The 26,498-nt window shown below is 45.1% G+C and overlaps 1 protein-coding gene across 5 annotated transcripts in view; it reads left to right on the forward strand.

The window, feature by feature from the left end:
- PRKG1 (protein kinase cGMP-dependent 1) overlaps positions 1-26,498 on the forward strand; it is a 1,269,228-nt gene that overhangs the window by 1,014,833 nt on the left and 227,897 nt on the right. For all 5 annotated transcript variants that reach the window (XM_058698343.1, XM_058698342.1, XM_058698344.1 and 2 more), the window contains one exon: positions 26,121-26,198. In XM_058698343.1, coding sequence (XP_058554326.1) covers positions 26,121-26,198 — 78 coding nt within the window. The remainder of the gene's footprint in view (positions 1-26,120; positions 26,199-26,498) is intronic.

A 26,498-nucleotide genomic window follows, 5' to 3' on the forward strand; every position in this document is an offset into this window, starting at 1 on the left:
ACTATTAAAAATAGGATATCATAAATGAAAAGTTCAAAAGAGTCAAACGATGGGGCCAGAAGCAAATTGACATAATATAGAATCAAAGACAGAGACTGGAAATTAGAAGAAATGTAGACAAGAAAATCAGCAAATCCAGCTAGAATCTCAAATAACCCAAACAAAAGGAGCTTTAGACAGTGAAAGTGAAGAAAATGAAGAGCTTTATCAAAGACAATTGACAGATACTTCCCAGAGATGAGCAGTGATGTTTCTAGATTCAAGAGACCCTATGTCTGTTAAGTAAACTAAATTTTTAGTTAACATCTCCACAAAGAAAACTCCAGACTGTTATTGGTGAATGCCAAATACTTAAAAAAGAAATAATACCAATTATACATAAAATCTCCCTGAAATGGAAATTTATTAACCTAATATGGAATCTCCAAAAAGACATCACAGGAAAAGAAAGCTATAGACCGATATTCCTCAGGAACATAAATGCATACATCCTTAAGATTTTAGCAAACTGAGTCCAACAATACATGAAGAGACTAATCTGTCATGGCTAAGTGGGTTTATCCCAGATAGAAAATTGGTTTAGTTAATGTCCAAAAATGAATGCATTTAATTGACCATATTAGTAATATAAAAACAGAAAAAAGTATGTGATGGCTTCATTAGATGCAGTAAAGCATTTGAAAACAATACAACATCCACTAAAGAAAAGAACTGTCAGAAAACTTAGAAGGGAATTTCCTGAACCCAATTAGCATTATATACCAAACTTTATAGCTACTATCACACTCCATGGTAAAATAATAAATGCTTTCCTTCCAATATGAGAAATAAGACCAGAATCCCCTCCGCCCTCACTTTTGTTCAACATTCTCATGAAGAACCTAGCAAAAGCAGTAGGCAAGAAAAGGAAATAAAAGTTCTATCAATTGGAAGGGATAATATAAAACTGTCTTTATTCATGGATGACAGCGTTCTTTAGAAAATCCTAAGGAATCGACAAAATAGCTACTAGAATTAAGAAAAGACTCTGAGTTTAGCAAGAAACAAGGTCAATATACAAAAATCAATTTCATTTCTGTATACTAGCAATAATCAGAAATTGAGATTTAGAAACAATGCCATTTGCAATGGGATAAAAATGTGAAATATTTAAGGATAAGTTTGACAAAAGATATGCAATAATTGTACACTGAAAAACTATAAAATATTAAGATAAATTTCCTTGAAAAGCCACGCAATGAAATATATTTATATGTTAATGACCCAATATTGTTGACATGCCAGTTTTTCCCAAATTGACCTAAAGATTCATTGCAATGCCAATAAAAAATTCAGTGAGATATTTTGTAGAAACTGAGAATCTGATGCTAAAATTTACATGAAAATTTAGAACACCTAGAATACCCAAAACAACTTTGAAAAAGAACACATTTGGTGGACTTAGACTACCTGATTTCATGAGTGACCACAACTAAGTCAATGTGGCATTGGGTGTCAAGATAGGCATGTAAGATTGGTAAAGTTGAATCAAGAGATGAGAAATTCAAAGAGGCTCTCATAGGGACCCCTGGGTGGCTCAGTCAGCTAAGTGACTGACTTCAGCTCACGTCAAGATCTTACCGTTGGTGAGTTGGAGCACTCCATCAGGCTCTGTGCTGACAGCTCAGAGCCTGGAGCCTGCTTTGAATTCTGTGTCTTCCTCTCTCTCTGCCCCTACCCCACTCATGCTCGTGTTCTCTCTCTCTCTCTCTCTCTCTCTCTCTCTCTCAAAAGTAAATGAAAACATGGGGCACCTGTGTGTGTATATATATACACACACAATGATTTTGACAAAGGTATAAGTCAATTCAATGAAGAAAGGATTCTTTTTAACAAAGGATGCTGAAAAAATTGGAGAGTCATATGCCATGTATGAATTCTGAGTTGTACCATGCATTGTATACAAAATTAAGTTTAAATGGGCCATACATCTCTATGTAAGAACTAACACCATAAACTTCTAGAAGAAAACAGAGGAAAATCTTGGTGACAGGGAGTTTGGCAAAATTTATTAACAAAAATACAGAAAGCATGCCATAAAAGAAAAAAGTCAGTTACCAAGACATTTTTAAGCAAAACAGTGTTAGAAAAATCAAAAAGCAAGACACAGACTGTGAAAAAATATTTGCAAAATATGTAACAAAGTACATGTATCTAGAATGTATAAAGGACTCTTTGTGTTTCATTTTTTTATGTTTATTTTTGAAAGAGAGAGAGAGACAGAGTGTGAGTTGGGGAGAGGCAGAGAGAGGGAGACACAGATCTGAAGCAGGCTCTGAGCTGTCAGCACAGCGCCCGATGCAGGGCTCAAACCCACAAACCGTGAGATCATGACCTGAGCCACAGTCGGATGCTTACCCGACTGAGCCTCCCAGGCACCCCAAAAGAACACATTTTAAAGATCTGGCACAAAATTTGAATTGACACCTTTCCAAAGAAGATAAGTGGGTGGTAAATAATGTGAAAAGAAGTTTATTCGTCTTTTGGGAAATGCAAAATTCAACTACAATGTAAGTTATCTGTAAATCCATTAAAATGGCTAAAATGGAGCACATGACCCATGTCAAGTGTTGGGGAAGATAAGGAGCAACAGAAGTTTCCTGCACTGCTGATGGGAAAGCAAAATGGTACAACCACTTGAAAGAGAGTTGTTAGTTTTCTTGGAAAGTTAAACATACACCCACTACCCTGCCTAGTCACTTTTGCTTAGGTATTTGCTTAATAGAAACCAGAGCATATGTCACACTAGGACTTGAACATGAATGTCCATTGCAGCTTTATTTGTAAAGCCGCAAGGAAACAAGCCACGTGTCCATCAGCAAATGGATGAACAAACCGTAGTCTCTCTATACCCTAGAATACTACTCAGTATGAAAAGGAGCAGACCAGGGATGCATACCTTACCATGGCTGATTCTCAGATGATGCTGAGAGAAATAAGAGAAGCAAACACAAGTACAAACTCTTGGACTCCATTCATGTAAAATCCTGGAAAATTCAAAGTAATCACTAGTGACGGAAGACACGTGTATTTGGAGATGATAGACTTATCATCCTCATCATGGTGATGCCATCATGGGTACATGCCTATACAAAACTCATCGAACTTTACACTTAGCTATGTGCAGTTTATTATACACCAACTCTACCTCAGTAGAGCTGTAGAAATAAGGGCGAAAAAAAAAATGCCTCCCTGATTATTCAGTGCAAGGACCTACACTGAAATTTCAGAACCTAGACAAAGAGAGGATGCGAAAATTTTCCCCAGATAAACATTAGAACCTGGAAAACAGCGAGGCAAGGCTTAGTGTTTGCTGTTCCATCAAGAATCTGTAGGTAGATAAACTATGACCAAGTGTGGACATTTTCTAAACCGTGTAGCACATATGCGTGTATCTCCCATTCACTCCTGTGAGGGAGATCCCACAGCATGTACTCCACCAAGAAGAGCGAGAAAACCAGTGCAGGGAGATCTGCAGAGATGGGACATTAAAAGAGTGGAAAGTCCAGGGATTGCTAGCGCGGGGCGGGGTGGGGGAGGGGGCCTAGCATGGTAGCTGAGCCAGGACGGCAAAGGTAGGAGACTCAATGGTAGGATGAAGGGCTCCGGGAAGGATGGGCCCAAGCAAAAGATGGAATTCAGGAACTGTTTGATGCGTGTGGACACCCTGAGTGGAGATCTACGCTGTGGGCAAAGAATCTGGGCAAATTTGCGGTCGGAATACAGACAACCTAGAACATCAGAAGTGAGATTGGTAACTTCAGCGAAAGCAAGTGCTAATTCGGGCCATGATGCAGATAAAAACCTTGAAAGCATGCTATGAGAAAGAAGTCAAACGCACAGACAGACACGCGCGCACACACACACACACACACACACACAAATGGATATCAAATGACTCCATTTGTACGAAACATCCAGAACAGGCAAATCCCTAGCACAGAAAGTACATTATCAGTTGCCACAGGCTGGGAGAAGGCATGCTGGGGAGTGACTGCTAATGGGTGTGGCTTCTTTTGGGGGTGATGCAAATGTTCTGGAATGAGGTAGTGGGGATGGCAGCACAGCTCTGTGAATACACTAGAAACCCCTGAACTGTATGCTTGAAAAGGGTGGATTTCATGGTAGGTGAATTATATCGATTAAAAAAGGGTTTTGAGCCTGTCCGGGTGAGGTCATGTGAGTAAGAGAAGACATTGGAGCTATAACTCAACACTTGGAACCGCACCTGAGGAGCAAAGCAGTTGATGTGGTCTGCATTTTTGCAGCTGGCCAGCTGTGTGCTCTAGGTCACCAGATAATCGTTCGTGGGAATCCCTCACCTAATCTGGGTGCACACCTGATGGGCAGTAGGGACTGTAGCCACAAAGACCCGGAGAAAGGGCTTCACAGAATTCAGGAGGACAGTGGATGGGGGCAGTAGGGGTGGGCGGGCGAGTGGGCGTGGTTTCCTTTTCAATGAATTGGCATGAATCTTACACAGCGAAAGGCTTGCCTGCCAATAAGGGACTGTACGGGTGGTGGGGGCTGCCACTGCCTCCGAATCTCTCGTGATACTTTCATAGACGTCATGTTTTAGTTCCGATACACAACCCAGCCTGAGAACAACGTTTCTCGGCAGTCCAGAAAATTGCATCTGTTTTCCACCTTGCCTGGTGCATGTGGAGAGAGTTGAACAATCGAAGAAACAGGAAGAGCAGGGTGCAGTGTTCCCATCAGTCTTTGTACGGAAAGTCCACGAGGAGGACTGCCAGCTTGGCCAAACTTAAGCTGCTTGATTTAACTAGTTTGGTATAAAAAATAAATAATGGCTTGGCTGAACTGGAAATTTGTCCACCTTTCTTCTTTAGAGAGCAGGAATGGGGGGAGGAGCCGATAGAAGGAGAGAGAATCTTAAGCAGGGTCCACGCTCAGCATGGAGCCTGACGTGAGGGCCGATCCCACCACCCTGGGATCGTGACCTGAGCTGAAATCAAGAGTGGGACACTCAACCGACTGAGCCCCCCAGGTGCCCCTTTAATGGGGACTTTTTCATACCAAGGCTGTTACATCTTTATACTTCATTACCAACCTGTGGCCACATATTTTGAATTGTTTCTGGTGCAGGATTGCTGTTTCCTAGCGTGGCATCCGGGGACTGTCCACAGAGCACCCAGCTCAGACCGTGGTGGTATTTTCATACTTCAAGTCCCGCTTGCTTTTTGACTTCTCTGCAGATGTATCTGCACATCCCGTTACGTTCACCGTACACGTTCTGAAAGCAGACCCCTACAAGCCTGAGCGCCTTTAATTTCTAGCAAAGACTGATGTGTGTCTGTCTCTGGTCTACTATGTGCAAAGTTAAGCCAGTCACTTGCCTTTCTCCAAGTCTGTCTTCCTTGGCCTTCCTCCTCTGGAGGTGCACCGCTTTTGAAAAGTGCTCATTTGTTTTTATCGCCACTTCAGTGCACCCCCTTAAGCATAACCCCTAGGAGGGAAGGAAAGGCTGTACCTCATCGTTCTGTATAACTTGTGCCTAAGGTTTACCCTGGGCTTGTAACCTCGTGCCTGTGTTAAGTAGATCCCAGGCATGCCGTTCCGAAGCTTAGTTTATCTTTGCGCTGAGGTCCGTTTGTTTCACAAAGTGTAAGTGCCTGCCTAGAATTGGTTTTGATATTTTGAACACTAATGACACTGTTCCTTGTAGAGCTACACCTTGTCCCTGCCACGATTCTGGAATATTAGCACATTATAGGTTTCCTCTGCTTCGTAAGGGTTTATGACACATGAGCGATGGTGTTAAAATAGGATCCAACTATTTGAAAAAAACAAACAAACAAAAAAACCTCCCAGACTTAATCTGTCTTGTCTTAAAGCCCTGTATACAGGAGGATAAAATTTCCAGATTAAAGAAAAGTAGTGCTGTATACAGGACCCTTGCTATTTACATGGGCGGTGGCTCGAAACCTTGGGTTTCCTCTAGAAGCTGTTTCAATCCTCTCTAATAGCATATGTGTGTTTGTTTTTTAATGAAGTTGATGGACATGTTTACCGGTACAAATAAAGAGGTAAAATAAGATGAGGGGCGCCTGGGTGGCTCAGTCAGTTAAGCGTCTGACTCTTGGTTTTTGGCTCAGGTCATGGTCTCACAGTTTGTGGGTTCAAGCACTGCATCGGGCTTTGTGCTGACAATGCAGAGTCTGCCTGGGATTCTCTCTCTTTCTCTCTCTCAAAATAAATAAACTTAAAAAAAAGGTCAAATAAGATGAAACCAGACTCCACCGGAGGAAATCCATGTTCAGACATGTAAATGTAAAGTGACAAATAAATCTAGTAGGTTGGGGACAAAGCACGGAATGACCCTTCTGCTTTGCGATGTCGATGCACTAAGTTTTCTTTTTTTTTTTTCATTATTTTTAATGTTTATTTTTATGTAGCAAGAGAGCAGGGGAGGCTCAGACAGAGTGGGAGAAAGAGAATCCCAAGCAGACCTCATGCTGTCAACGCAGAGCCCGGCGGCGGGGCTCAAACTCACGAACCGTGGGATCACGACGTGAGCTGAAATCAAGAGACGACACTTAACTGGCTGAGTCCCACAGGCACCCCTCTTTTTCACCAAGGTTTCTGATTTCACTGCTAAGGGCAGGACAGAACAGGGAAGGATATCAACTTCCGGACAGCATGTTAGCAGTTCAATAGAAAATAATAAACACCACCTTGAGTCAGAGGACGACACGTTTTGACAAAGCATAATAAATGTCCCATTCTTAATAGCATTCACAGTGTAGAGGAAGAAAACTCTGCAAATGTCACCGTCCATACATTTTACTGGGGAGATGGCCCTTTATTGAGGTCATATCCAAGCCTCGTGCTGTAGTGTGGAGGTTCTTGGCCACAACTGAACACGGGAATCACTTGGAGAACGTTAACAGATGTTGAGTCAGTGCTCTAGGGGAGCTAATTTAATGTGTCTGGGCAAAGGCCTAAGTAGAAGAACCTTTAAAACTTCCCTGGTGATGTTAATGGGCAGTTAAAGCTAGCTGCTGAATGGCACACTTCATTGTGGTTTCCATCCCCTACATGATTAGAAACAGAATGTCTGGCATCCTGCTGGACACAAGGATGACACATGCCCTCAGGCATCTTCTTGCAAGAAAGTTTTTTGAAATTAAACCTACTCTCCCTACTATATTCTCTCCCCATTCACTGAACCACATTAATTTTAGAGGAGTTCATATATTCATTCAAAAACTACTTCAGGGGCTACCGAACTCCCTCCCTTGTTCCAGCCACCCCCGTGCCCCCATGTTTAAATCCCATCCACAGTTCCCTTTGCCCACGGAATGAAGTCAGAGGCAGCAGGTGATGGAAGGCCACCTTCCCACCTCTCATGTCTCAGGTCCTACCTCTTGCTGCCTTACCTTGGGCTCTAATAATACTGAGAAGTCACTCATGTTCTGTGCAAGCTGTGCTGTCCCATGCTCCCGAGCCTTCGGTGCTGTAAATATCTCTAGCAAACCTCTTCTGTGCTATTTTGAAATTGCATGGTTTCAGTTCTGAGTCCCTTGGACTGTAAGGTCATAACAGGCACTTCTACCCACCCCCCCCCCCCCCCGCCGTGTGTGTACGTCTGCCCGTAGGGGACCTAACCCATTCATCTGACCACCTATGGAAATGAGATGACTGGGGCATAGTGGTTGTTGTTAGCGACATGGTAAAATTGACAGGAGTCAGAGCTAATAGTTTGTCAGCAAGGAAGGAAATGAGAGAAGCGAAGGAGAAATGTCAATCCTGGGAGGTTGACCATGTAAAACCACCTGGCCTATGTGTCTCAGTTATCACACAGGACATGACCATGCCGCAGCTCAGGACAATACCGGATGTGAATAGTGATGAAACCAATCAGACGAGGTTAAATTGTGTCCCATAGATGTTTAAAAACTAAAAGGGGTATTGCAGAATAGATTCATTTAATCAATTAAATTAGGGAAAGCTGTTATGTGGGAGCTTTGTATACAAGGGACAGAGGCCTCATTCTGTAATGACGTTACGTATTTTTCTATTACGTATTACGACATGACAGTCCATGTTCCACTTTTACCTGCATTTACAGCCAGAGGGGGTCTCTGACCATAGCCACCTAAGCTGATGTTACAAAGTCAGGCCCGTTCTTTAATCCCCAACAAAAACGCTGCCCATTACCATCAGTGTCATTGACCCACATGTAACCAGGGAGGGAAGTAGGAGTATGATGAAAACTGATTCCCGGGCACATTTGTTTTAAAGCTTTTGCCTGTGTATTTCTCCTCCAGATACACAGGCTTGGAAATCAACCCAGTTTCCAGTTTTGGATTCTCATAAGCTTCTCATCACCTAAAAGAAATACCTGTCTATTCTGTCTCATGCTTTCAGAGAATAAAAAGATTCAGGCATGTGCTTAGGGTTGTGGCTGCTACGTAATTATTCTGCAGATGCTAGAAAGAGCTAAATAATTGTTTTTAGTTCTGATCCCTCACCTGAAAAATGGAGATAATAATGAGGTTTTTACTAACTATCCAGAGGACTCCTTGTAATGGTTTAATATATTTGGAGGGTCTTCGTAAATGATAAAATATGTGTTAGTGATACTAATTTAGTAATGATTTTGCAAGCTGAACGTGTTTTCTGTCAAGGATATCTGTGTTTTAAATTTTTATTTATTTATTTTTAAAAGAGAGAGAGAGAGAGCATGGGCAGGGTAGGAGAAGAGAGAGGGAGAGAGAGAATCCCAAGCAGGCTCCATGCTGTCAGCCCAGAGCCCGACTTGGGGTTTGCACCCACAAATCGTGAGATCATGGCCTGAGCTGAAGTCAAACGCTCAACCGACTGAGCCACCCAGGCACCCGAAGTCTTGAATTTTAATGCAGTGTACTCAATTCTATCATTAGATATCGATTCCTAAAAGACTTCAGTCATCTGATCACTCTTGAGCTCAAAAACTTGAATAGCTCAACCTTCTCAAAGGCATAACGTCTCAGTTCCTTGCTGGGACATTCTCTGGCTCTCTGGGATCTGGCGCTGGTTTAAATACTTCTCTCCCCCCACCCCCTCCATCCCAGTGCCAGGTAACTTTTTCCTTGTATGCTTGGCATCTGCTATTCTGTCAGCCTGGAATGTTCTTTTGCTACCATCTCTCCTTAGATAATACAGTTCTCTACTATCCTTCCCTCGATTCTCTGAAGAGAAAGCCCTTCTTTACCATAGCACGCTTTTTTTTTTTTTTACGATGGCAGCATCTAACTTCCAAATTTTGTTCTTTGCCATTATTTGTAGTCTTATGTCAAAATGAGAACAGAGCCCATATGTCTCTTTTTATCTTCTGTCTCCAACTGTAGCCACCACAATGCCTTATGCCAAGAAGGGGCACAATAAGCATTTGTTGAATTAAACGAACTTGAATTTGCGTTAAAGTACCACATTAAAGATATTTTTAAAACACAAATATCCTTGCAGCTCCTGGCTGGCTCAGGCAGTTAAACATAAAACTCTTGATTTTGGCTCAGGTCATGATCTCACAGTTCATGGGTTCAAGTCCTGGGGAGGGCTCTGGGCTGACAGCATGGAGCCTGCTTGGGATTCTCTCTCTCCCTCTCTCTTCTCCTACCCTGCCCATGCTCTCTCTCTCTCTCTCTTTTAAAAATAGATAAATAAAAATTTAAAACACAAATATCCTTGACAGAAAACACATTCAGCTTGCAAAATCATTACTAAATTAGTATTACTAACACATATTTTATCATTTACGAAGACCTTCCAAATATATGAACTTAAATCATTACGAGGAGCCCTCTGGATAGTTAGTAAAAACCTCATTATTATCTCCATTTTTCAGGTGAGGGATCAGAACTAAAAACAATTATTTAGCTATTTCTAGCAACCGCAGAATAATTACGTAGCAGCCACAATCCTAAGCACATACCGGAATCTTTTTATTCTCTGAAAGCATGAGATGGAATACACAGGTATTTCTAACAGGTGCTTAGAAGCTTTTCAGCCTCCAAAAATGAGCACCCTCTCTCGCTTACGTGCTCTCTCTCTAAAATAAACAAACATTTAAAAAAATAATAAAAATAAAATAAAATTCAAGATTTCAAATTTGGGTTGTGTCTAAGTAGTTTGTTTTCCTAGAAATATTACTACCAGCATGACCTTCTTTCCTTCCCTCCCTCCCATCCCTCTATGTGTCTTTCCTTTCCTTTCCTTCTCTTTGTGTTCTTTCAGGTAAAGGTCACCAATTCTCTATAAGATTTGTAGGAGGCTCATCGGTGAGCCTAAGTTTTCTAAAGCAAACTTGAGTTCAGATTGTGCCTCTAAAGTTCCCTTGCTGGGTAATCTTGGGGAAGTCACTCAGCCTGTCTCAGCTTCCATTTTGTGCTAGTCAAATAGAGACTATAAGACCTCAGTGAGTCACTGTCCTAATTGGAGATATCCTTCTCACATTGCTTGCACGTAGTAAGCCTTGAATGAACAGTAGCCATTGTTTTTTCATGATGTGAGTTAACACTGGAATGTAAAAGTACGCGTTTATAGTTACTGTGAGATATTGGCTCATATTGTGGTCAGGAGAATTAGTAGAATTTTAACTGATAATTTCTTTTAAAAACGACCTCTTTTCCCCCATTGTTGGAAAAGAAGCCCGTGGAAGGCGGCCTCCACGTCTGTGGCTCCATTTAAATGCAGATGAGTTAGCCACGTGGATTTCAAAGCAGTCTGGTTCTGTAGACCTGTGCTCTCAACATGGGCTGATTTAAATTTTTTTTTTCAACGTTTTTTATTTATTTTTGGGACAGAGAGAGAGAGAGCATGAACGGGGGAGGGGCAGAGAGAGAGGGAGACACAGAATCGGAAACAGGCTCCAGGCTCCGAGCCATCAGCCCAGAGCCTGACGTGGGGCTCGAACTCACGGACCGCGAGATCGTGACCTGGCTGAAGTCGGACGCTTAACCGACTGCGCCACCCAGGCGCCCCTGGGCTGATTTAGACACACTTTTATGAAGTGGGTTAGAGCTCTCTACATGTTGGGTGGTGATGGTTCTAGCTTTCTTTTTAGTAGTGGATGCCAGCAGAGATACTGTGATATACCCCATGGGTGCAGGGGGCGAAAGGTGGTAGCCGGTAAGGCAGGACCTTACTCAAGGTCTAAGGGTGGTTGCCAGGGTACTGTTACCTCGATAGATTTTATCATACGTAGGATGTAGACTCCATCCTGGCAGGAAAAGAAACCGGGTCTTAATTCATATTCAGTATACTTTATTTTTTTAATGTTTGTTTGTTTATTTTGAGGGGGAGAGTATGTGAGGGGAGAGGCAGAGAGAGAGGGAGAAAGAATCCCAAGCAGGCTCTGTGCTGTCACTGCAGATCCCGACACAGGGCTTGATCCGATGAACTATGAGATCGTGACCTGAGGTGAAATCAAGAGTCAGATGCTTAACCGACTGAGCCACCCAGGGTACTTTTAGTATAATATACTGGTGTCACCCAAGACCAATATATAGACCCAAATGCCATTCTGGTACATTCCAGTCTGTGGGGGTCTCCTCCAGATGTGGGACTGTAACACACACAACTCAGACTCCATCCCTCCTGATGACAAGACACCTGAGAAGAACACACTGGAATGAGAATGTTTCCTGTTCACTTAAAGCCAAGGAAGTGGCTCATCCAAAAGTGTAGTTCATTCAAGTGGCCGAGGCTGATAAAACACACCTCGTGACAACAGCACATCTCTTTCTCTGGTGACCAAGAGGGCTGTCACCCTCCAGTCTCCAATCTCTTATTTGTGGACATGTTGTTCACATGTGTTTCTCTGAACCTCGTCTGTGTTCTTTTGCTAAGTACACGCTCCTCCTAATGGAGGTGTTTTCCTCAGTGGTGTCCACACACGTTTTAGCTCTGTAGGAGAGGCGAAAGTTTTCCTCAGGCCTCTTAAGGTTCCTTACTGGGTCTGAAAATTAAACCAACAAAGACGGATTGATGGTAGAAGAACATACAAATCTATTCAATATATGTTTTACTTGGCATGGACGCCATCATATGGAAATTGAGGCCCAAAGAAACCACTAGACTGGAGTATTTTTATGGTAGGGCGGATGAGGAGTGGAGAAATAGGATAGCTCAAAGATTAGGAGGTAAGTGTAGGAAACTCGGAGAAACTTAGCAAGGCCTGTTTGTTAGGATTCTTCTCAGGATCCCTTTGTCTTCAAAGATAAGGATTCTCCTTTCCTTCGGGCAATGGGGAAGGCACCTGTCACTTGAGGATTTTGGAACCTGATTCAGGGGAGAGGGGAGGGCAACCTTCCTGCTTCCGCTGTTTTCCCAGACTCCTTCAGCTTGAATGAAATACGCCATATGTCATACTGAACTCAAGGACCCCTGTTTTGTGGTGGCCTGTCCCGAACCTTTAATCACCACTAGGCTGTTCCCAGCCAGGCTCTCTTGCCTAGGAAACAGTCTCCCTTCCAGTTCTAGGCTGATTTGGTTACTTTATTTTCTTGAGGCTGTCACCACAACTACCATTACCAGTAATGATGTTCGTTCTGAATCCAGAAACCTTAAAATACATGCGCAGCAGGGGCTAGTGAGGGATACGAAGGTGGGAGAGTGTTTCCACAGCTTCTGTTCAGGGGCTTGCACAAGTTGTTATCCCCTCGAAATACTGTTGCACCCGTTAGTACAAAACTTTTGCCAGGTACCCCTGACCTAGCTCGTTGCTGGGGCCCCTAAACGTCCCATGATCCAGGACGTTCCCAGTGCTGTGCTCCAGTACATGTCCTTTCTGACTGGACAGTGCATTTAAAGAACTAGTTATTAGGGGCGCCTGGGTGGCGCAGTCGGTTAAGCGTCCGACTTCAGCCAGGTCACGATCTCGCGGTCTGTGAGTTCGAGCCCCGCGTCAGGCTCTGGGCTGATGGCTCGGAGCCTGGAGCCTGTTTCCGATTCTGTGTCTCCCTCTCTCTCTGCCCCTCCCCCGTTCATGCTCTGTCTCTCTCTGTCCCAAAAATAAAAAAAAAATAAAAAAAAAAAAAAAACGTTGAAAAAAAAAAAAAAAAAGAACTAGTTATTAGATGTTTTGTCATCCCTTTGGTGTTAGTTCTAATAAACACTCTAATTTCACATTCTGGAAGAAGCATTTCTCCTTTCGTATCCTGGTTATAGGGCATACTGTGGAATAGAAAAGGGGACAGGATCTTAGTTGATTGTATGACCCCAGCTCTGAGCAAGACCGCTCTCAAAACAGTGGAGATAGAAAGAAAATATCCTCAAGGCGAGAATTGCATCCTTCAGTATATAAAGGGCCTTTCCCTCCCTCAGGTAGTCACATCCTCTTGGCTTTCTCTTCTTTCTGTCCTCGGTGACTCCAGATACCCTTCAAATGGAATAGCGTCTTCTCAAAATGTTTATTTTAAAAGCCTAAGGAAGTAAAATGTTGAATGAATTCCACGTACTTCTGACTCGCTCTACCGTTTTTGTTACAGGGTTCGTACGTTTAGGAGTGCTGTATCCTACTTGAAACTTCAGATGGTGACTCTGAGACCGTAAATTGAATGCTTTCCTGTGACACATTTCATAATCTGTCCCAGCAAACAATTTCCAAGTTCTGCCGAAGCTAATTGCCTTTATAGATCAAATTGTTAAGTCTGAGTTCCAGTTTAATTACGTGGGATGGGAATGTGAGTTTTGTCTACTCCATAAACAGTTTTGTTCTGTTGTGAAATGAATAGATTTGAAATGAAGCATGCCTTTTGGAGATTTTTGGCATTTTGTGTTCCTGCTGTGGTATCACTCACTCTTAGTCATTAAGTTGGATGGCTGTGTTCGCATCCAAAATCTGTCAAAGTAAAAACAGAGATTGAAAATCCGTCTGGAAAATGATGTCATTGAAGGGCTCAGTTGAACATTAAATAGAACCCAAGCATTTTTGGAATTTCAGCTCAGGTTTTCCCTCCTGTGTCTGGTGTCCAGGGGGAGGATTCAGTTGGCGCAGGTGGTCACTGCTGTGTCAGCAGCTGCCTTTGAATCATAAACTCCGAAGGTATTCAGGAGGATTAAGGGATAATGATGTGGTCTGGCCAGCAAAGACAAAAGACGCAAAGACCTCAAGAATGTTTGAGATTCAGAGAAGGAAACCTATATTCACTGTCAGTTGAACAAAAACCTATGCGTGTTTATTGTACTGGGGGAAATGCTGAATGTTAGATTGGAATAATTGGGCACTTGGATACACAAAAATAAAAACGTAGATGACTGCATTTTGTCAGAAGGCAGACGTGAGGTTGGGCGGTGTGGATTGGGGTGGGGGAGAGACTGGAGAGAGGGAGAAGGCAAAGCAGTGAACTGAGGCAAAATGCCATTTCTTTTTTTTTTTTTAATTTTTTTTTTCAACATTTTTTATTTATTTTTGGGACAGAGAGAGACAGAGCATGAACGGGGGAGGGGCAGAGAGAGAGGGAGACACAGAATCGGAAACAGGCTCCAGGCTCCGAGCCATCAGCCCAGAGCCTGACGCGGGGCTCGAACTCACGGACCGCGAGATCGTGACCTGGCTGAAGTCGGACGCTTAACCGACTGCGCCACCCAGGCGCCCCCAAAATGCCATTTCTTTAAACAGAGGTGATACATCCTCTTCGAGAATATCCAGAACTTTCAACTTATACCCACTTTTTTGAAAGTGAAACAATTAAAAGCCCACTCAATATTAGTGTTTTTATTAATGATACCAAAATTCCTGAAGAACTAAACATACCTGCCTGATCTGAAGATGTTCTTGCTTTTGTAAAGAAAGAAGAGTACTTATTTTGTCAAAGTAGTGTTTGGGTAATGAGAAATACATTTTATGTCAGGGCTTAGTATGCATATAAATATTCATAGACACACATTTAAAACTTTTATAAATTATAATGTCCTGGGGCTCCTGGGTGGCTCAGTCGGTTGAGCATCCAGCTTCGGCTCAGGTCGTGATCTCACAGTTCATGAGTTCAAGCCCCACATCAGGTTCTGTGCTGACAGCTCAGAGCCTGGAGCCTGATTCAGATTCTGTGTCTCCCTCTCTCTGCCCCTTCCCTGCTCGACACTCTCTCTGTCTCTCTCTGTCTCTCAAAAATGAATAAATGTTAAAAAAAAAAACTTAAATTATACTATCTTTCTGTCATGTATTTGACATTTCTGTTTTATTTCATTTAAAAAAAATTCTGCTTGGAATCCACTAAACGGATTTCATGACTTCTTTAATGGATTGCACTGAGGACAGGGCACACAACAGATGCAGGAAAGGCTTTCCTTGGTCCCTTGGACTCCAGGACGATGCAAAGCTGCCAGTAACTCCTGTTCATCATGGTGACAATCGTGTTCTTTTAAGAAGCCACCTCTGGGCCCACTGCACTGCAGAGGATCTTAATTCTGACTCTAAGCCAGCCTCTTGGCTTGATACATCTAGGCAAAGTTATTAATTAATGTCCTAAGATAAGCTTACACTGTCCCAGGACTTCTCACCCCAGGGATTTTATACCTGTTCTCTTCATCACTATGGAAGCCGTTAAGAATCCACCTCAGTACCTTGTTAAGGCAAGGATGATTTACATGTCAAGACGTCCTCAGGATCTGACCATACAGACGTACACACAGACCTGCTTGATAATTCTGTTCCCACCACGTCTACCTTACCCAATGTGGTCGGACCGATTTATAGATCAATCCTTGGGTTCCAGGTACAGTGGGCATCTCAGTGGAGACAGGATCCTTATAGCACCATCAAGGCAGATGGAAATGTAATGCTTCAAGTAGTAAGGACAGAGCATAAGTCCCTGGTAGTTGGAATAGATCATATTACCCTAAGGCAAAGTTCAGGGTGAAGGAGTTTGATAAACAGTGTCACAGGCAAGTGAGGAATGTTTCATCAAGGGCTGTAAGGACCTCGAGGAATGTGCCATGGGACAGCTGCAGAGACACAAATCCTCAGCCATGAAAGTGGCACAGATTAACAGTCATGGCCTCAGCTATTTGTGTCTTAAAGTGTCTTGGTGAGCTAGGCTGGTGGTGTGGCTTGGGCAGCGAGAGGCAGGTTGTCTCTCCAGAAGTCTGAGTTAAATGTATTGATGAAAAAGCCACCTTTTCTACCTAAACTTGGGTTTCTTGCAAGGGGTCTGGGTTCTGTGGGGGACCTGTGAGTACTCTAAGAGTGGATTCCTTATTAAATCCTGTCATTCCCCCTCTCAGTGGCATGATGGTTCCTGGGGGCAGGGTGGGGACCTTTCTTTACACATGCTGTGCTGCCTCTCGACTTAGGGGCTGTGTCTTGGGTATCTTGGTGGCTCCAGTGCCAAATGCACTGTCTCAAAGGCACAGATAAATGATAGTGCTTAAAATTAGTGAGTGACCAAATCTCTAACGGGGTCTCTCATGTGGACCCGATGTTCAGGCTTGGTGAAGGAGGATTCTACAGGTTAGTTTGAGCAGGCTTGGGGCCAAATTATTGTTGCCCGAAAAGTGTGAAAAAGTACTGATGATAAATGAGGGATGTTCTTAGTGGAAGGCCAGGCGTGGCACTGAGGTAGAAAAAATTCTATAGTACAGCGACCTATATTCCAGATGTCCAATTGGTCGGGACAGGATGATCGTGGTATGCGGGAGGGGAGTTGTCAGAAAAATGTTCCGTGAGCCTATTTGTTCTTTTGGTGTTCTGGCTAATTTGTGAGTGGTAGTAGAAGGAAAGGGTAATTTTTCTTTGGAGGCTAGGAAGGAGAGTAAGTAAACGCTGTAACCGTAATGAGGTTAAATGTTATGTAAGAAAAAGCTTCATAACAGGACCTATCCCTTTGATAATTACTGTCCTGTGAGAGGAAGATGTCAATTTACGAAAATCTACACACACTAAGAATATTGTTGTCAGTTGTTGGTAGAGCATTAGTTCTCTGATGAAATCCATGGTGACCGTGGAGTGAGGAGGAGGAGGAGAAAATTCTAGTTTATAGGTGTGCTCGTTGATCATTTCCTCCCCCGCAGTTTTCATCCAAGACCAAACCACCAGAAATCAAGGATAACAATGTGGAAAGCGTATGTTCCTGTAATGACTAGCTGTCGGTCTTTCTTGTCACCGTAGGTAATCCCAGTCCAGACATCTCAAATGGGCACAATTTTACCAAATAGAGAAGTCTTGGGCCAAGAAATACTTTATTTACCTACCTAACTAGCATGTCTTCTGACTGATCAAGCTGTTTGGTGATCTTATTTTCCATTACGAGATTTGTCTTTGAAAAAAAACTGAGGTATCAGGGACAGGGAAGAATTTATTTTGAGGACGTCACTGATTTAGGATCCAGAAAGGCAGATGCTAGCATTTTTAAGAAAGTTGTTTCTCTACTTGACATCATGCTCTTCCTCTAAGATACAACTATCTTCTGAAAAAAATGAGGCAGGAATCAAGACTCAAGATTTCTCGTGTCCTTGACTCACCAATTTTCCAACTGTCATTTTCTATTCAAAGCATTTATTAGATATTCAGGCAAATAAAGGTGGTGCATACTTATTGTAGTGATTTTTCCAATCATTAGCAATTATTCCAGTGGTCTATATTACATGACCCTTAATTGTTAGGACAGCGTCAATTAATAGATGTTCCATGTTTTAATAAAGAATGAAGGATAGCTCTTCAATAAACTCAAGTATGAAGCGAAATGATATGATATCTGACTGAAATGATTTAGGTGAGAATTGACTTCAGAATGATATATTGTGTTTTAGTTCACATGAACTAAGGTTCAGTGACAGATTAGGTGTTAGAGTTGGGGCTGAAAAGAAAATTGGCAGCTGGAACACAGTATATCTAATATCCATAGTAGAGTCTGATGGTAAACTAAAAAGGCGTCCTGTGGACTCACCGGAGAGCAGCACCAAGGCCGTGAAGCACTGTATCGAGTGTCGTCCAGAGCTTTTGCCGATATCAGCACGTACGGGGAGAACTTAAAGTCTAAGTGGACATTTACATATTAATGTTGAATTCTGAGAATCCAGAGACCTACATAGTAACGATCAAAGCTACCCCCCTTCTTTCCGGTAGCCAGGAGAAAACGGGCTTTGCCTAACTCGAAAAGTATTGCCTTTGGTATGACATGTTGTTTACATTTGGACATTTAGCTTACAAGTTGAATGCCTTTTCTGTGAACAATGCTAGCTAGGTAGTGTTCTAAGCAAAACAATGGCTATAGTATAAAATCTCCTAAATCCTCTGAGTGGTAGGTAATGGAGGAGGGGTCGAGATAGCAAACAAAAAAGAAAGATAACTGCCAGTCATGAAGGGTGTGAGAGGTCTTTCTCACAGGGAGCTCGGCTGTGAAGTGCCTTGTAGTTGGGTTCGTCCGCAAGTAGTCACTAAATGCTGGGGCAGAAAGCGAATGGTGGTGGAGGCCCATTTATGATAGTGGTCGGGAAAGGCCTTGTTGAGACTCAATGGCAAGAACAAGACATTGACAGGGACCTTGAGGACGGTGTTCTAGAGAACAAGATGTTGAGAAAAACCTTGAGGACGGTGTTCTAGAGAACAAGACGTTGACCGGGACCTTGAGTATAGTGTTCTAGATACCGGCTCTACTGGGTGCAGATCTCTGAGGGTGGGTCCAGTCTGGTGAGTACAAGCTACAGAAAAAAGAAAACAACAACAACAGAGTTTTTGAAACAGAACAAGTGTGGGTAAGACAGAAGGGGTAAGGACAGGAGGGCAGGTAGGAGCTAGAATGCAGAGAACTCTATAGAGACCATAGGAAGTTGTTGATGTCAAACTGCATCCACCAAGAAGCCATTGGGAGTTTTTAAGCAGTAGCGTGATGTCAGCTGACTTGCTACTTGGGCCGTCACTTTGGTTAGAGAAGCACAGACAGAATAGGGTGTGGGGTGCAGTGAGGGCCAGGGGCTGAGGCAGGGAGGTCAGATGGGGGTTGTTACAAAAATCCAGGACATCGTTTAGGCTTGGACTAGGGGGTCAACAGTGGAGACAGCGAGAGGCAGCTGGGATTGGCTGTTGTGTTAGAGGTAGAGGCCTTGCTAAGGTGACGATGGGTGGTTCTAGAAAGCTGGAGATTAAGCAGGGCTCGTCTGGTGAGGAACCTCATTACAAAATCATCCAAGTAAGTACCGGCAAGCCCAGGAAAGAACAGTGAAATAAAGTGGTGTGGCCAGGGGTGTTTGGGGTGGGGGAAGGTTCGGGTGGAGAAGAGAAGGAGGTGAGAAGTGGTGTGGGGAGTAGGGCACCAGGAGTGCTGGGGCCTGGCAGGAGGGAGGGACTGTGGTGGTAGTTGAGAAGTGGACCCCAGAGGTGTGGTGGGGCTGGAGGACAGAGAGGCAGGAGTGACAGGAGGTTGGAACGGGGACACTGAGCAGACTGTGGTCTTGCAGGCCATTTTCAGGAGTTTGGCTTTTATCCTAATGACCGTGGAAACCTTTAAAGGAATCTGCTGAACTGCTCAGGTCGTTTCTTCTATCTTCTGTACTTTTCTTCAATTGAATTTGAAATAAGCAAATTGCAGAGCTGCAAAGTGACCTTCAAAAAACAATGAAACTGCTGGCATTTGATTGGCATAATTAGAGAGACTCTCAAGAATCAGCCTGCTTGGCCATCTTCCCCCTCAGGCGCGATCGGATGTCTCCAGGGAGCACGGCATCATTGACATTATCTTTTACAAACTTGCATCGCCTTTGGCCACCGTCCCTGAGGCCTTTCCGTGGATCCTGGGTTTTCCAGGCTGAATCAGCCTGGAAATACACGTGGCACATGCCAGTAAAGGTAAACTAAAATCACTGATAGGAAAATTGTAGGTGTTGGGTGACAAAACCATGTCAGATGACGTCGGGAAGGTCATTAGATAATTTCCACAAATTAAATAAACAGTAGATGTTCCTCTCAAAGTGTCCACTCCCTGGGACGAAAGGATGCAAAATCACGCAAGAGAGAGAGCATGGGGAGCCCGCCCCTGGGGGGCTGACTGGGGACCCTCAGGGGAAGCTACTCAGGGAAGACAGCACGGTAAGGGAGACAGAAGACGGGGGTCTGGTGCCATGATTTGACTCCTGGATTTGGAACACCACTATGCTGTTTGGTGACTCGGTACCTTCCCACTTGCCGGTTGTGGTTGGGTTTTCTGGGGCTTACATCTGGGGAGCTGTGAGCAATCTCTTTGTTTGCCGTTGCAAGGGACTTGGACACATCTGTTCTTTGCAACCTAGGAAACACTGGTTATTGTCCACACCAAATGACCCAGCCACAGGTGGAGAGGGGCAGGTAGAGCGACATGACTCGTCCTTCCCTCCCATCTCCACCACAGGCCACAGCGGGGCATGGATAGAGAGTCACCTGCACTGAATGCTGCACTGAATGCCTCTTGGTGGTGGTGGGACCTTGGGCCAGTCATTGAAGCCATTTGCTCCCGTTCCCTAATGGAGCCCTCCTGGGGTTATTGTGAAATTGCCCTGAAATGAGGGCCGCAAATGCGCGTTGCCCTGTATGAGAGATTGAGAGCTGCCTGGGCTGTGTCCTGCACTGTCCCCTCACCTCTCCCTTGGGACCATAAAGGTGGGGAGGTAGCTGCTGGCAGGATGTCAACTCCAGGACCAGCCAGAGTCAGAGCCGCCAGGAGCAGGGGGGAGCCCAGCGCTGGGATCTGGTCTGGGTTATGCAGGGCTGTGTAACAAAGCACCCCAAAGCGTAGCTGTGTAAATAAGAACCATTTTGTTACGTGGATTAGGTTCCTTGGGTTAGGAATTCAGATACTATCGGGATGGCTTGTCTCCGCTCCATGACATGTGGGACTTCAAAGGGGGACAGTCAGGTGCTGAGACTAGACCCAGCTGGGAGTCTCCTACACTCTGCGTCTCCCTGCAGTGAGGGGACTTGGGGACCAGGTGTGGGTGGCGCTATCAGCCAGATCCCCTGCACATCGCTCCAAGGTGTGGCTCTGGCTTCTCACAGCCTGGTGTGGCTTCCGGGATGGAGACCCCTGAGAACCAGGTGGAAGCTTTCTGAGATAACCTTGGAAGTCATGCGGCATGGCTTCCACACAGGCTGGTACAGAAGAGCTGCTAAGGCCACCCGGTTTCAAGGGGAGGGAAGTGAGGTTCCAGCTCTTGATGGGAGAATGGCAAAGGCACCACCCAGAGCAACTTGTGGCCTGGAACCTATTCGGTGGCCATCTTGGGGAAATACAACCTGTCCGAGAATCGAAGCATCTCAAGGCTGGAAGATGCCCTGAAGTTCACCCTGAGGCATCCTTGGGCGCTGCCCTCAGTCTCTTCTGCAGTGGCTTGGCCACCGCTCACCCTGTCTCTGCTGACGTGTGCTCCCTACGTGGTGTCCCCTGCCCACTGGGTGGCCCATTCCACCTTGGAGATGCTTAGACCTCTATCCACTTCCTCCTTGTACTGATGTGCCCACTGAGACCCTTGATCTCTTCCCCTGCATTTCTCTCTCTCTCTCTCTCTCTCTCTCTCTCTCTCTCTCTCTCTCTCTCTCGCGTGCGCGCGCGCGCACACACACACACACACACACACTCCAGAAGGTCACCCGGGGAGGCTGCTTCCTTCTGCTTCCCCACAGTTCAGAGGGGATTTGAAGACCACTAGTGTGACTTGAGTCTTTTCTTCTCACAGCCTAGTGTCTCAGCATTACCCATCCCCCTTCTGCACCCACCCCCGTCTCAGTCCTGTCCTTGCAGTGACTGCTTGGGTTGCTCCATGAAGCAGACACCCTTTGGGCTCCTCTGCAATCCCTCCTTCCCATTTTCCCATGGCTAGGGGTTTGCTTTCGCTTGAAGGGTTTTCTTGTCAGCACCATGGGGTGACGTTGAGCCATGAAAACCGTTTAGAGGAATCCCATTCGTCTTGTTGGGCACTCATTTAAGAACAGACATGTGGCTCAAAGGAGACTCTTGGGGACGGTTGCCAGGGTTCTGGCCCTCCATCCCCAGAAGGAGTTGTGGGATGAGAGGCTGCCCCTCTTGGCTCTGACCCCGTCCCAGTGCCTGGAGCAGTGGACCCGTGTGGTGGGTGCAAACCAGCAAAAGGGAAAGAGCCCTCGCTGTGTGGGGCACAAAGCGTCCTTACCGTGTAAGCCATTTACTTGATAAGTATTGAGCGAACACCCAGGTGGTCTTCTAGGTGCAAGGGGGAACAGCAGGGAAAACACAAATTCCTTTGTGGAGCTGACATTCTAGAGGAAAAGGTGGTTCAGAAGAGACTGATATGGTAAACGTGGGGCTGATGCCTTCTGCTTGCCCACAGGCCTACTTTTCACTTTTCCTGGGTCCTTCCGTCTGTCCAGAGGCTGATTTGAATTGGGAGGCCTCCACTGTCTCCTGACTCCCAGCTGACCCCAGCCAACAGGGAGCCCCAGCGGGATACCAAAGGGTAGAGAAGAGAGAGGGCAGTCTCTCTGGGGCTGCCGGTGGATCCTTCTTTATCAGAAGGATTGGTTCCAGCTCTCGGTTTACTTTACCTTCAGCATTCCTTGATGCCCTTGCTTCTGTCCGTCAGCCCTCTGCTAACCTTCCTCTCCTGAGATAACTCCTTCTGAGCTATGCGGCGTGGAGGGGTATCTCAGGCAGAGGACAGAGCCTACGCAGAGGCACTGAGATGGGCCCGGGTGTTCAAGGTACAGCAGGAAAAGTGGTGTGAATAGAGCAGGCTTAGTACGAGGGAGGGAGGTGGGTGGTGGGGCCAGCGAAGGAAAGGAGCAGAAGCCGTTAGTACCTTGCAGCTTCTGTGGGGCCCCGTGCACATGGGGGCAGACGGGCTGACTGTGTGTTAACAGCATCGCCTGGCTGCTAGGTAAGAAGGGGGACCAAGGGGTCGGGTAGGAGTGGATATCCCAGTTAGGAGGTGACAGGGCGGGAGAACATGGCGGCTGGAAAAGCACACTGAAGAGTCACTGCGTTCTGGGTGTAATCTGAAGGTGGAGACCGTGGCCGTATTAACAGAGTAGTTGTGGGCCTACAAGACAGAAGAGTCAAACGGGACTCCAAGACGATTGGACAAGTACCAGGAAAGATGCACTTGTCATCAGTGATGGAGAAAAGTCACGGAGAGGCAGGGCTAGGAGAAGGTCGGGAGCTCCGTCTCATGCATGTGAAGCATGAGGTCTGTGGGAGACTGTGTTTCAGTAGCCCTGATGCACCCCATCTCCTAAGGTTCATACCTCTGTGCAGCCCCCTCCTCTTGCATCTGGGGCCTGCTTGAACCCTCTGAGTGTAGCACAAGTGATACAGGACCTGTTCCCAGGCTGGGCCTTGGGAAAGCCTGGCACCTTCTGCTTTTGCGCCCTTGGAAGCCAGCCGCCATAGAAGAAAGTGGCTCTCCCCCAGATCACCATGCTGTGGAGGAGACTAGGCATTCCCCCCAGAGAGGCCTGCGTGGGCCAGGGCAGAAGCTGACAGTCAGAGGCGTGCCCCCAGCTAGTGACCGGCTCCCAATGCTCACCACAAGCGTGAGGCCTTAGACCTTGCAGGGATCCAAGCCGACACTGAGGGAAGCCAAAGAATGATCTGGTTCACACACACGACCAAGAGACATCATAAATTGCTGTTTCAGGTCCAGAAAACCATAAAAGATTTAGCTCACACATTCTCAACCGGGCACAGTTTTGCACCCCCCCCCCCCAGGGTAATTGGCAATGTCTTGTGACATTGTTGGTTGCCACAAGGTTCACTTTTGGGATTTAAAGCAGCTCTGGAATCCAGGGGATAGAGGCGACAGTGGCTGCTAGAGACCCAACAGCTGGCCAGGGCAGCTCCCACCAGCAAAGGATTATCTGCGTCAAGATGGCAGTGTGTTGTCCCTGAGAAAGTCTTACTTTCGCACTTAGGTATGTAGGGTAATACAGTATAAATCACTGTGGCTTTCTGAAAGGAAAGGACAGTCACATGGGGAGGAATGTGCTGTTAAGGAGATAAGTAAAAATGAGCTCAGATGAGCTAAAGTTTCTTCCAGTTTTGGTGCTTTTTATTTGCATTTTTCTCCCTTTTCCAAAATAACAGCGTTTCTGCTACCATTACGTGGTCTCTTGTAAGCTGCGAATTCTCTTCTTTTCGGAGAGACTTTGTCCTGCCCGACAGCGGTGACTTATCCTCATACTACTGTTGGGGCTCAAGAACCTTCTCCATGGGGAAGCCTGGGGAAAGTGTGAGGCTGGACAACAGACCGGACCCAAACCCTACCAACGTGGAGTATGGCGTTTGCACCCTGGATTGTTTGGGGGGGTTTCAAGAGGTTTCAGATTAGGAAGCAAGTGAGAAATATGACAAAGAGGAAGATAAATGGAACATAATATAACATCGCTGTTACTAAGGATAAAAATCTAGGCAATGAAATACACAAAAACATTCAGTTTCTCAGACACACTGGCCACATGTCACTGCTCAGTGGCCGCATGTGGCCAGAGGCTACTGTATTGGACTGTGTGCCTGTAGAATGTTGCACCATAGTAGAAACATTCAGTGGATGGTTACTACTCTGAGATTTTTGTCCTACCCCTCTTTGTATCATCAGTGCCTAGAACCGGGCCTGACTCGGAGGCGCTCAGATATGTTGGTGAGATCGAGGCATTTTTTTTCAAAATCTGCATGTCGTAAAGACCTTTTCTTTCCCAAACAACACTGTCACTGTCGTGACAGTGGAGCGTGGATAGCTTCTTACATGAAGTAAATCAGTTGAAGAATATGCACTCTATAATCCTATTTTTATAACTTGTTACGAGTAAAAAGAAAAAAAAAGGAAAATTAATACGTTAAATTTCTAGATATACGAAAGAAGTTATGGCTGTTCTCACGGTTAGGTACTAACAAAAGGCGGTTGTAAGAGTGGATGGGAGCACCTGGGTGGCTCAGTTGGTTAAGTGTCTGACTCTTGGTCTTGGCTCAGGTGAGGATCTCATGGTTTTGTGAGTTCGAGCCCCACATCCGTCTCTGGGCTGCCAGCACAGAGCCTGCTGGGATTCTGTCTCTCCCTCTCTCTATGCCCCTCCCCCACTGTGCATTAGCACTCTCTCTCTCTCTCTCTCAGAATAAATAAATAAACATTAAAAAAAGAGTGAATAGACAGTAGCATTAAGGAACATAGTAGTGAAGTACATAAGGACAAATCAGTCGTTGGCCTGATGGATACCCCATGTAAGCCATGAAATCTGTTTCCTAGGGAGTGCATAAAGTACGTTTTCTTTCCCCAAATACGGCTCCCTTGCTGAGCCACAGAGAGGAGTGTCGCCAGATGGCACAGTGTCATTTTTCTGTTATAGCTCCTGACCCAGCAATATACTTTTTCCCACCTCGCCTTATAGAAATTACTTTTGTTCATGGCAGGAGTGATCTTCACCCTGGGAACGGACCTAGTGACTGTGTCCAAATCTGAGCTCTGACACACTGAGTGATGACCCTTTTGCAGCCTTACTTTGCTCTTCATTTGCTGGCTGATGAGCTCCCAGATGCTGGACCAGAATTCAGTCCATAAAATGAAGACATTCCGTTTGACAGGGGCCGAATCTAAATGACCGAAGCAAGGGCGCAAAAGCATGAGGCAGTGCCTTCAGACTCACCCTAAGACCATGTAACCCACAGTGAAAATCAATCTGGTTTCCAAATGAAGATCTTTAGATGCCACAGTAATTTCTACAAAAAAAGCAGGGGGAGGGGAGGGGAGGGTATCATCATAAAAATACTAAAACCCAAACGAGAATGACACAATAAAAAGACCAGTTTAATTAGCAGCTCTGCTGTTTTATTTCATGCTCAGTTGATGGGAGAGAGAATATTTTTTTCAAACTATTAACATGAATGAATTTAAAGATCGGAATATAATCACCCAGAAAAATGGCATTAACGAAACGGTTTTAAACGCGAGCATGATAAACCTGATTTCTTTGTGATTGTTGTGCTCATTCACTGTTACTCTTAAATCATGATCGATTCTTGGCTTGGGGAAAATTCCATCAGGGTGAATGCATCCCTGCAGAGCTGACATCTGAAGAGGTTGAGCTGTTTGTGATATTACTCCCTTCTTCATGGTTTTTTTCTATTACTGTTTCTGTTTTGCAGACCCACTATGAGAATGGGGAGTATATCATCAGGCAAGGTGCCAGAGGGGACACGTTCTTTATCATCAGCAAAGGCACGGTAAGCCCTCGAGCACCAAAGGGGGCTGCACGGTGGGGCGGGGCCTGGGGAGCATCAATGACCCCTGGAGGAGCATGGGCACGGGGCGTGAGCTGTTCGAGCTTTTCCATCTTCTGAAACGGATAGAGAAACATTTGAGAAACGACCTCCCAAAAATGGTGCTGGAGGAAGAGAAAGTAGAACTCTGAAGACCAGAAAATAACCTGTGTTCTATAATTTAATAACCATGATGCTAGATGCCACTGACATGTCTGCATAAATGGGAAGATTCCCATCATTTAAATTATATAGTTAAACAAG

This window comes from Neofelis nebulosa, chromosome 13 (genome assembly GCF_028018385.1).
Source record: "Neofelis nebulosa isolate mNeoNeb1 chromosome 13, mNeoNeb1.pri, whole genome shotgun sequence".
In the NCBI taxonomy this organism is placed as follows: Eukaryota; Metazoa; Chordata; class Mammalia; order Carnivora; family Felidae; genus Neofelis; species Neofelis nebulosa.